Source organism: Ctenocephalides felis, unplaced genomic scaffold (assembly GCF_003426905.1).
Source record: "Ctenocephalides felis isolate EL2017-DRISC unplaced genomic scaffold, ASM342690v1 CF-g0.4_SCAFFOLD_03571, whole genome shotgun sequence".
In the NCBI taxonomy this organism is placed as follows: Eukaryota; Metazoa; Arthropoda; class Insecta; order Siphonaptera; family Pulicidae; genus Ctenocephalides; species Ctenocephalides felis.
In genome coordinates, this window is record NW_020539725.1 from 27,417,812 (window position 1) to 27,430,054 (window position 12,243).

General features: G+C 28.1%; 1 protein-coding gene across 1 annotated transcript; it reads left to right on the top strand.

The window, feature by feature from the left end:
- The first annotated feature begins 6,213 nt into the window (after positions 1 to 6,213).
- LOC113385886 (transcription factor HES-1-like) lies at positions 6,214 to 11,988 on the top strand. The gene is made up of 5 exons (XM_026623710.1): positions 6,214 to 6,306; positions 7,070 to 7,165; positions 10,576 to 10,788; positions 10,983 to 11,118; positions 11,252 to 11,988. Exons 1-5 carry the CDS (start codon positions 6,214 to 6,216, stop codon positions 11,986 to 11,988), a joined length of 1,275 nt encoding a protein of 424 aa, XP_026479495.1.
- The last annotated feature ends 255 nt before the right edge of the window (positions 11,989 to 12,243 follow it).

Consider the following 12,243-nt stretch of genomic DNA (forward strand, 5'->3'; position numbering starts at 1 on the left):
TTGGCGTTTACAAATGGCTATTTATAAGAACATTGAGATAAAATAACATGTCAAACACCATAATTTGATAAATAATCTCAAAACATCTAAATTTTATTTCAGAAACTAATGTTTTTCAAAAAGAATGATTGATATCATACTTAGAATATTCTGTGAAATACTAAACTTTTGCTGAATGTACAAGTTTTTAACAATTGTATACTTTTGCATCATTTGAAAACTATATAAATATTTGGGATATGCATTTGAAAATTTTATATAATTTATATTTTATATTAATTTATTTATTATTTTGTTTGAATAATATAAGTTTGAATAATTTAAATTTTCCTGAATCAAAGTAAAAAGTATGAAAGCTTTTTAAGAATTTCAAAGTTCTTCAGGCGTACGTCACTTCACACCGGTCTCTGCCCTTTGAAACATATTGTCTTTATCCCGCATAATACGCTTTTACATAGGAGCATTTTTGGTCTGGTCCCTGGAAAATCGTCTTAATACGATTTTCATGTATTTCTATAATTTTTTTATATAAAATATATATACATTTAGATTTCCAAGTTTATTACTGCAACTCACTGCTTTATTCAGTTTATTTTGAAATTCAATTTAATAATTATAGTTCACAGCTTTACATAAATCTTAAAGTAATACTTACTCATAGTAAAGTTGACATTTTAAATTATTATGGATTTAGTACTCATTTGTTACATCAGCTCAATTTCTAATTTTCTTAAATTTATAGTAAGTAAAATAAAATCTTTTTCAGTTAACTTAATCAAATAGAATTATAAAAACTAATCGTTAATAAAATATGTTATTAAATTTGAATTAAACATTTGCATTGCTAAATGACTAAAATCATTAAGAGTGATTTCGTATGGAACTTTGAAGGATTCTTCATTTTTAATAATTTTTGTGTTTCTAAAGTATGTGTAACGCAAGACAATTTATCACAAGCAATACATTTTTAAAAGTCAAACATTCACTAAAAACAATGAAATAACTTAAACATAAACGAGTAAATTCAAGAAATTAAATATTTTATCAAATGTGCGTCACAAAATAAGTGATCTAAAAATACAAACATTATCCTATCTGATTAAGAAATGCCGACGAAGTCAATTACAAAAGTTTACAAACACGGCATATTTTAAACATCACAGATAAACAATGCAGCTCGTGGCAATCATTATATTAATCTTTATTAAATTGTTTTAATCCTCGATAAAACTTCGGCAGCCTGTTAATTATATTTTGTTTTAAAAAATATAGTGAAATCCTACACCACTCTTGCGATGATTTCAAATAACGCGCGTGTCAGTAACACGAGATCACGGCAGGAAGTCGGGGATAAATGTCAGGTCTAATGTTTATGGTTCATCAGTCGTCGTAAAGAATAATGTTTAATTATATTGACAAAATAATATGGTTAATAGACATTTAATTCAATGGTAATCATATAGCTGTTTAATAATCAATGCATACCACACCTGAATCACGTGTTGAAGCTTGATATCCACTCTTAGGCCAGTACAAATACTACCTAAAAAGTTTACTAAATTGAATTCAAAAGTTAAACAAAATGTAATATGTGTGGAATTAGAATCATTTTGCCAAAGTTTAATATATTTACGTTTTTCTATGTTAAATTAGCTATTTTAAATAACTTATTTAATCTTTATTGATCAGGTCACCTGTTGAATTTAATTTATCAAATGGTCTTTGCAGTATTACTAGACACTCTATTTAACACGTATTATTTCAGCAAGTTTAAATCGTTTCATTTCGAAATACAAGTGAACACGCGCCAAGCCTCGCCAGTGACGCACACGGCCACGGCGAGAGCAACCCTTTCCCGTTTCGGGCGCAAAATCACGGCGTCACCTAAATACCAATGGAAGTAATTCTAGCATATTTATTAAATATTATTTAAATAACTTGAATAATTATTTTTTGATCAACCGTCCCGCAGTCCCGGATTTCCACCTTGAATCCGGGATCCAATTTCTAAAAGCAATATTTATCCTGAATTAAGATCTTTTGTCCCTGATTGTCCCGGTTTTTTAAAAATTAGTAGGTAAATCATCAAAAATAATGGGAAATTAATTATAAAGAAAATTGAATAAATTTTTATACAAGGCTTAAAAGCGAGAAACACATATAGATCGAAAAATGTAAGATATAAAATAATGTCATAGATAAAGAAGTATTACACATAATCGAATAATAAAGTTGTTACTAAAAGGCCGCAATTATGATTTAAAAAATTTATTTAAAATAAAAACTTTTTTATTATATCCTTAAATTATTAACTTCCCGTAGGGCAAGTTATATTAATCGCAAAAAAAATCGAAACTGAAAATTTTTATATATCTTTACGTTTCAAAACCTTTTGAACATTTTGGCATACCTTAGAAAAAATGGATTTATGTGTATGTATATGTATGTGTGTATGCGTGTATGTGTGTATGCGTGTATGTGTGTATGCGTGTATGTGTGTATGCGTGTATGTGTGCGTGTTTGGATACAAATTTTCGTCGACGATTTCGGGACCACGAATGAAGCGATTTGAATAATTCAAAAAACATTTGATTCGTATTGATAAGTATTGACGTGCTGATTAGTTTTTGGCGAAGGCAAGTCTAGCCGTTCCAAAGATATGGTTCAAAAAGTTCCAAAAACGGTAACTCAGTTTTTAAAAGAACGGAGCGTCCGATTTGAATAATTCAAAAAACATTGTATTAACAAGATAAAGAACTGATCAAATTTTCATGAAGGCAGGTTTACGCTTACGCGCTTCGATATTCCATCTCTATGCAGTTAAAGCAGCATGATTGCTTTGAAAAAATGTTCTGAATTTTCAAAATATAAAGTAAATTTTTGTCAAAAATTTATAGTTTCTCAAAAATCTAATTTTTTCAGAGTAATTTTTTTTCAAAAATGTTAATATTTAAAAAAAAAAAATTTTTGGCACGGAAAGTTCCAGTAATTTGCCTTAATGCACGATGCCATGCGCCCCACTAGTTTTAAATAAAATTTAGCATAACTAAAAATTGGCGTCGCGGTTTCGACTTAAAAAAATATGGTCACCTTATAAAAAGTGTTATATGCAAAAATAGAACAATGTTAATTTGTTATAATGGTCCTGGATCGAGCAAACCATTAATTAAAATTACCATCATGTACAACAAATAAAACGCTATTACTTACATTTGTCGACATAAGGCGAGTTGTCATCAACCCTCGTTCTACAGCGAGACGCGCGTATGCATATGTGCGGTTTTATAACGATACAGGTAACATGCCTACCTACAAATATTCCGACTCGTGGGAAAATGAAATGTGTCCGCCGCGGCTATGAGCGCGCATCCAGAGACAGAGATGAGCTAAAAGAGCTTGTGTCAATATTGACATGTAATAAAATTTTAATAGATTGACATAGGCAGATAGTATTAGGACGATGATTGCGGATATGATGTTGAGTTTTATACGATGAGATCAACTGTTATGTGAGATAGAGTTAGATTAAATGTATTATTAAATGCCAACTTCACCTGTTATGATGCAATCATGATGTATTTTTGACTTATGATAATTTTTTGACTATCAAGCAGAATATGTTTACTTTTATTCAACGATCTGCTTCTTGATTAGTTAAAAATAATATTAAGATTTCAATATTATTTTTTTATTTCATTGTTATTATTATTATATATAATGTAAAAATTCCTAATATTTTTGAACTATTGAAATTATCATTTTGTTAGAACTGTATTTATTTCATAAAACGGCAAAGTACATATTTTAGAATTTGAACCAGGAACATTATATAATTATTAATCAAATTATTGCCATTAGTTAAATATATTGACGTGCTCACAATCACATGCATAATTTGGTATTATCTCTAACAATGATTTTTCCAGAAAAACTGATTATTTTAATTAACTTTCCCTAGGGTAAGTTATAGTAATCGCAAAAAAATCGAAAATAATTTTTTTTAAAGGTTTCTAAGCATTTTGACATACCTTAAAAAAAATGGATGTATGTATGTGTGCGCGTGTGTGTGTGTATGTAAGTGTAGACACAATTTTTCGTCGACGATTTCGAAAACACGGATCAACCAATTTGAATGGTTTAAAAAACATTCGATACCTATTAATAAGGAGACATGCTGATTAGTTTTTGGCAAAGGCAGGTTCAGCCGTTCCGAAGATACGGGAAGAATTATCACATATTTTGTAGATATTTTATTAATAGAAACAAATTTTGTTTACTTTTCTATGGGTTCCGTATCAATGTTTATCTGTTATACAGCGACGCGGCGCCCACGCGCTTCGATATTTTGTTCTACGCAGCTAACGTATCGCGTTGCTTTAAAAAAGTTCAAAATTTTCAAAACATTTTAAAGTATGAAAAAATCAAATTTTTCAAGAAGGTATTTTTTTCTAGAAGAAATTTATAAAAAATATTTTTTGGTACGGAAAGTTCCAGTAATTTGCCTTAAGGCACAATGCCATGCACCACTAGTTAAATTTCCTTAAATCTACTGTGCAAAAAAAAAGTCAAATAATTTTGGCTATTTAACGGTTATTAAGGACCAAATGCAAGTTAATAAAACTCAGATTTTTTACTAGATTCACACAGAACGATATGTGCACCATTTTTTCGGGCAATGTATATAAGTTTGACAATTGAAAATATGAGTTTAAATTTTATTTTAAAAATTTAAACTCTGATGTATAACCATACTTTTATTTTTATTTGTATGGTATAATAGTTAAGATCGTGGGCTAGCAATGTCTAGTCTCAGAGTCTCTCAAGATCGGCCAGCTCGATATCAAGCAATATAATATCAAATTTCTACTATATATACATATATATATATATATATATATATATATATATACAGGATGTCCCAGAACTCAACGTCAATCCGACAGTAACGATCATGAAAAATATAGAGAAAAAATTATTTCATGTAATTTCAAAAAATGATCTTCCAAGTGCAGCCTAAGGCTTTGGTCAAACTGTGATAATTTTCCAATTAGTGTGGTTAATTTTTATTTATTTTTTATTCCTTAAATATTTCTAAGTCCGCAGTCAAAAAAAGAATATATATTTTATACCCAAGTTTTATATAATTAAATAAATAAATTATTTCAAGTTCTATTCGTTAAAATGCAAATTTGAAGTTTTCAAAATTGATCAATTTTTAAAAAATACTGAGGTATGATGGGTAGTTTCATCAAAAGTTCACGCAATTAAACAGTAAAATACTTGAGAGTTTGACGGTAAAAATTAAAACTACGTAGTTCTTGCTTACGGCTAGATCGCTGTTAAAAATGTTTATTGGTATCATTGGTTTCAGTTTAAAATTCCTTATATATGTTCAACTTTCCAATTTTCCTCTCTTGGGGATTTGTGTATAATTATTTATAAATAGACGAGTTCCGGCTACAAACTGTAATTAATTTTAAAGTATATAGGCATAATGACTATACCAAACTAATTTTAGTTCCCTACTTTTTTCATTTTATCTCTCACAAAATCCAATCGCTTCTGGATCTATAAATGCAAAAACTTAGCAACACGCAAAATCTTCTACTTCCTCAAAGTTTTTTTCATCTCACCCTTATATCACCAATACACCTCATCATCATACTAAATACATGTACCTACACAAATTCGGTAAATTTCATATGGTGGGGAGAACTACCTCTAGCCGAAGCAACAAGTTCACACGCATAAGTCAAACGGGCATTAACAGCAGTTAAGGGGAACGCTTCCTCGATTCGTCTTCGGAGTTGATCAGTTGCGCTTCGAACTTTGAGGGTGTAACATCGTTTGTGGGGTAGGGAAAAATACGGAAACGTGTTCAGAGGGATGAACATATTTGTTTTTTTTTTAAATAATTTTGGACTATGATAATATAAATAAAATCTTGTGAAGTTTAATAAAAGCTAATAAAAATTTAAAAATATTCGCTATTTTTAAAAATAACATTAGTGACAATCAAGTGTTGTAAAACTATACAATAACAAAGTGCCTATATGTAATTATTTCAGTGATTCAAATTAATATCGCAATATTAATTCCAAGTGTTTCGATTAACAATTGGTAATTATTTGCTCAAAAACTGTTATTATTAAAATAAGTTGATCAGAAAGTAGGGGAGTGATATTAAATCTCTAAAGGCAAGGATTACTTAAAATGCCAATAAGCGAAGACGAATTCGATCCAAGACAGAGTAATATGCAAAATTCAACAAACATGGATAGGATGACAAAAGCTGAATTGAGAAGGGTATGTACCTAATATTTTTAAATAAATTTAATAGCAATATATCAAATATTTACTGGTAAATACTAATTACCCATATATTATATTACTATTAATTATATTAAATAAATGCATATAAAAGCTTTTATTTATATACTTTTATACAAAATATAAAAGCTTTTATTTTTTTAGTGTTTTTATGTTTTACCTGGTGTGTATTTCTTCTCCTTTAATTGTGTCATTAATTTTCAAGTATTTAGTAATCATTGTTTTTAATGAAAAATGTTTTTATATTAACTTTTTTAATTCGACGGATAGGCAGCAAATTATCTCAAATGTGTTTCAACGTCGACAAAACTAAGATATATGATAGGATCAAATAAAATAATACCTCACAATTAATTAATTAAATATTTTTTGATTTTCTGTAATTTATTTTGGTCTTACCTAATTTACATTTTACATTTAAAATATTAAAAAGTCTGTTAATGTTAGTTCTTAATCTTACAATATATGATCTTAATAATTGCAGAATTTACCTTCATTACTCATATCATAATTATTATAAATTTATAATTATTATTTCTGTTCAAAATATTTTATAGTTATTTTGGCATATGCATTACAATTAATAAAACGTTCTAAACAGTCAATAAAAATTCTAATGATGATTTTAATTGTAATAGGTATGCCAATATATCTACAAAATATTTTATAAATATATTATATTATTAAAAATATTATTTATAATTTATTTAAAAGACTAAAGCATTTTTACACCTTTCAGAGTAACAAACCTATTATGGAGAAGAAAAGACGTGCTAGAATAAATCATTGTCTGAATGAATTAAAATCATTGATTCTAGATGCAATGAAAAAAGACGTAAGTTTTATCATATTTAATTATTTTATTATTCTAATTATGGTTTATTATTTTTTGTAGTTTTTTTTATATCTGATGAATTTAAAAAATATTGATTGTATAAATTATAAGTTTCATTAAGTTGTTTACCTAAAAAAGTATAAAAGTTTTTAGCATATCTATTTTAAGGGGCCAATTCTCCGATAAAATAGAAATGTTACGAGGTTATCTTAGTATGAATTGATAGTGATGACTAACCTACAAAACGCAAAAACGTCAAATAACAATTTTATCATAAGTGCATCTTTCTGATGCCTCATTGATAACACATACGTAAAGTTAGGTTTCATGTGTAAAACGCCTGATCGCACAGTAAATACATAGCTTTTTAGCAGTTTGTCACTACCGACTCATACGAAGATAGACCCATAGCATGGCCGTAACATAACATACCTGTTTTATCCCAGAATTGACCCTTTAATTTACTATTTTTAATTTATTATTTTATTATAATAAAAGATCATACAAATTATCATAAAGTTGAATAGATTGATTACTAAAGAAATTAAAATTTAGCATAAAAATTTTAACCAGCATTTTATAAAAACAGTTTAAAACATTTATTCAGATGACAATTTATATTGTCTATAAAATTCATAATTTGATTTTTGATTCTCTATATTTTTAATTGTTTTTTTGCATCTTAAAGTAGAAATACTTAATCATTTCAACCTTCTCAAAGTTCACGTATAAAAAAGGTTATTTATCTTGAGTATCATATAACTTTTAACATAATCAATTAAATTAAATTCTATTAATACGGGAGATCTATTTTTCATGATATATTAATTACCACAATCGTCAACTGAGAAAACAAAGATTTGCTTGTTGATCTTACATTGTAATTGTATAAATCTATATTTAGCATAATTTATATATTAAATATGCATTATAATTTACTCTTCCAACCGTTTTATTTCCTGCAATTTAATCAAGTATAAATACATGTTATCGCGTAAGTAGCTTATAACATCTTATTATCGTAATTTGAAAATCTCTTCCGATATAAATCTGAACACTTTCTCTTTCCTGATTGCCGAAAATGCAGATTTTTACGGAAATTATTTTGATAAACAGATTTACCGTTACCTGTTCAGAAATGTTTTGTAATGCATGTTATTATGTACTATGCACTTCCTGCACGAATATAAAAATGATCAAAGCGGGCAGATTTATAATATATGGTTTCATTTTACTTTCACAAAGGAGAGTGAATACGCGTTAACCCTTGTATCAAGTTTTTCAATAACCTGTCTACGTTCAACCCTTTCCGTTAGTTGGTTACTTGAATCACAGTTAGATGCTTTTGTATGGGAACTTAGAAAAAATTAATTGTTACACTCGTAAATAAAAGAGAAAATTATATACGATATTTTTTTGTTATTTAGATTTATTATTTTTATTCAATTATGAATAACTAAATGCGTAATCTGTTTTTTCTCAGCCTTCTGAAATTAATTAATTTTATTAATTATATATATATAAATTTATGTTTTTTTCGGAACATTAAATCTACTAAATTAATAAAACACCAAGATTTCTTAAAGATATTTAATTAATTTATTAAATTTATTAAAAGGTTTTCATGTCAAAAACAAAATATCTTTAAACCTAAATATTATAAATGAATGGATTACCTTGTACCTTGTTTTAAAAACTTACTTGCAACTTTGATCTATAAATCTTTATCACTAATTTTTTGTCAAAAGAACAGGTAAAAAGAATTTATTTTTTAAAATTTGACTTCACTTTACTTACAAGGAGAACTTCAGGTTTACTCTTCTGAGATTTTGATGAAACCTTGCATGTTGATAGATATAATAGTAAATCCGAACTGTTTAAAATATTATAGGCCTGTGAGCAGTGGTTTAATTATAAAAATTAATTAAAGTTATAAAAAATTCGCAGCATGCAATACAGTGTTCCATAGTAATATGCCTCGGACACTTTAGGCACTTGCTCCTATTTTTTTTATTATTTAATTATATAATCACCATTAACTAAATGAAGTCAAGTCAAGTCAAATTTTTAAATATTAGCTTTTTCACATTTTTTAATTTCTATTTCCAAACTATTACTTGATCTTTATGCTGCCTTATTACTTGATCCTTATGCTGATTTATCATATGAACACTTGATTCGTGCTTTTTCTTGATTATAAATTAAACTTGTACCGAAAAAAAGAGGAATCCAAGTAATAGATAATCGAAAAATTTTATTTATTAGATTGCATCACATTTTGAGAATCTTGTTAATAAAATTAATTAATAAAATAAGTAAAAATTTCCAGTAATAAAGGTCACTAAATCGCAAAGTAACTAGGAAAAACAACTGGAAAGGCTTTCTATGCTACTAAAATGACCAGCAAACACATAAATTTTAGGAAATCAAATTTGTGTTAGCTTTAAATCAAAATGTAAAGCAATTCCCATGTCAATTACCTTGTTACAAAAAACGTAATAAAAGGCGTGTACTCTCATATATCACCATATTTACCCACGCTTATTAGCCTGCTATATTTATACCTATATTAGTATGTGGAGTTCCTTTAGTAAGTAGAGAACAAGCCGTATTTATAATTTACGAACAACACAGAGTTAACCGCTCATTTCCTTACCGGATATGCCGCGGAAACCAGTTCCGTTTTATCGAAAGGGGAACCGCGAAGTTTAAATCTGTTATTACGCGGAGTCTTTCTGTGATATACGATAGTAAGAGGTAATGTACGCAAACAGGATACATGGGAATTATATTTTAATCCTAGGGAAAAATACTGTTTTAAAAATTAAACAAGAAATATTATTTTCGTACACTTCTCGTTTTGACACTAATTGTATGAATGATATATCTCTTATAAAATTTTCTGGGTTTAAATTTCTTTATTACTAAAAATTTTTTTATATATACTCGCAAATGCGTGATGTAGTGAAGAAAGTTAGAAATTTTATTAGTTTATAAAAAAATATTTTGAATATATATTTATATATAAAATGTGAAAAAAGAAGAACTACAAAATTTCCATAATTAAATGTTTCAATAAGGCGACAACGAAGAGCAAAGGGTTAATTAAAAGTCAGAAAACGCTGCACTGTTTTCAGACAATATAATTCAGAGAACTCTATTTCATAAAGTATACTTAAATTATAAACCTAATTTTTTGTCTCATCATCAGTGTAAAAAAAATGGCAACAAAAATATTTTTTTTATTACAATTAACACAATTCTCAATTGAGATAAGTTAAAATAAGAAAAATAAAATAAAAATAATAAATAAATATTAATTATTATTTTAATTTATTTATTATTAACTATTATTTTCGTTAATAATGATAATGGTATCCCCTTTATTTATTATTATATTTCTCTTACAGCCAGCCAGACACTCCAAGCTGGAAAAAGCTGATATATTAGAAATGACTGTCCGACATTTGCAATCGGTGCAGCGCAGACAGCAGCAACAACAAATGCTGCAGCAGCAGATGCCTGCTGATGTAAATTCTCTATCTCGATTCAGAGGAGGTTTTGGAGAATGTGCACAGGAGGTTGCCAAATGCACAAAGGGATTGACTGGCCAAGATGCTGAGGTAATTGTCTTAATAATAATAATCTTTTATATGAAAATATTTATGCCAAATGTAATTTATTTCAATTTGAAATATTCTGAATTAATAAAAAAAATTGTAACAAGATTTAAATTACGTTAATTATGTTATAAATTTATGAAATTAAAGATTAATTTAAACTAATTTAAATATTAATCAAATCATTCATTTTGCAGGTTGCTAGACGACTGGTAGCTCATTTAGATAATTGTGTGAGTGGACTTAATCAAATAACTCCACCGGCAAATCCTCTTGGATTTCCAACAAACACAAACCCCATGGTGCAGACACCACTTACATCTTCTAATGCAGGTGAGAATGAAAAAATACTTCGAAATTATAAAAAAACAATTATTTAATCATAAAATCTTTTATCTTAAGAATTATTTCTGCTTTCAAATTTAAAACTTTACTTCGGTGGTTAACGTTAAAATTTTATTTTCAGTTGCTGCAACCAATGCACCAAGCAGTTTTTTACTCCCAGGAGATGTAAACAATAATGGTAGTCAATCCAACCAACGTATTCAGATGGGAGGAGTGCAGCTAATTCCAAGCCGTTTACCAACTGGTGAACTTGCATTAGTGCTACCCCACAGCAGTAACTTACCCTTTTTTCCTCAATCAACACCTGCTACAGCCATCCAAATTGGTGCCTCATCTACATCTTCTAGACAAAGCGCATTCACTGCAGTGATATCTTCACACCAAAAAGTAGTAAATCCCTTGTTAAGTCCTGCAGATACACTATCGTCAGACTCCAACACATCTGATGAAGATAACTTAAACAAAACTCCTGCTAGAAGACCAAGTCCCCAACAACCACATATATCCTCAACAACAACTATATCTCCTGAATCACTTAAAGCAACACCATTAATATATCCTTCAGGATACAAAGAAGAAGGAACTAAAATCTATGGTTTTCATCAAAATCAAGAAGATGTACCAAAAGTTGGCAATAGCAATCTCTCAACCAGTTTATGGGTTGAGTCGGTACAGAAGAGCAGAAAAAGGCAATGTGAAGAAGATAGTTTTCTGGACGAAGAACGCAAAAAAGCTAAAGTTAGTAGTACTGCTGATTTTGAAAAAGAGGAAAGCGATGCTGATAGAGAAAATGTCGAAGACAAAGCTGATAATAATCAACAACAGCAAAATTCTTCAGAAATGTGGAGACCTTGGTAAAATAAATCAAGTATATATAAATTTGTGATAAAAGCAATCAAGTGATAATTTAAACGAGTAAAAATAACTCAAAAGTTATTTATTGATTGTCTTTAAATTGATCATACTTCCAAAAATCACTCAGTATTCTTTGTTATTGCTACTATAAAAACATTAACAGCTATTAATAAGAAAAACAATAAGGGATTTGGGCATAAAAACTAGTCAAGGCAATATTTTATTACGTAAAATATTTTTGCACTTGTTTCATTTATT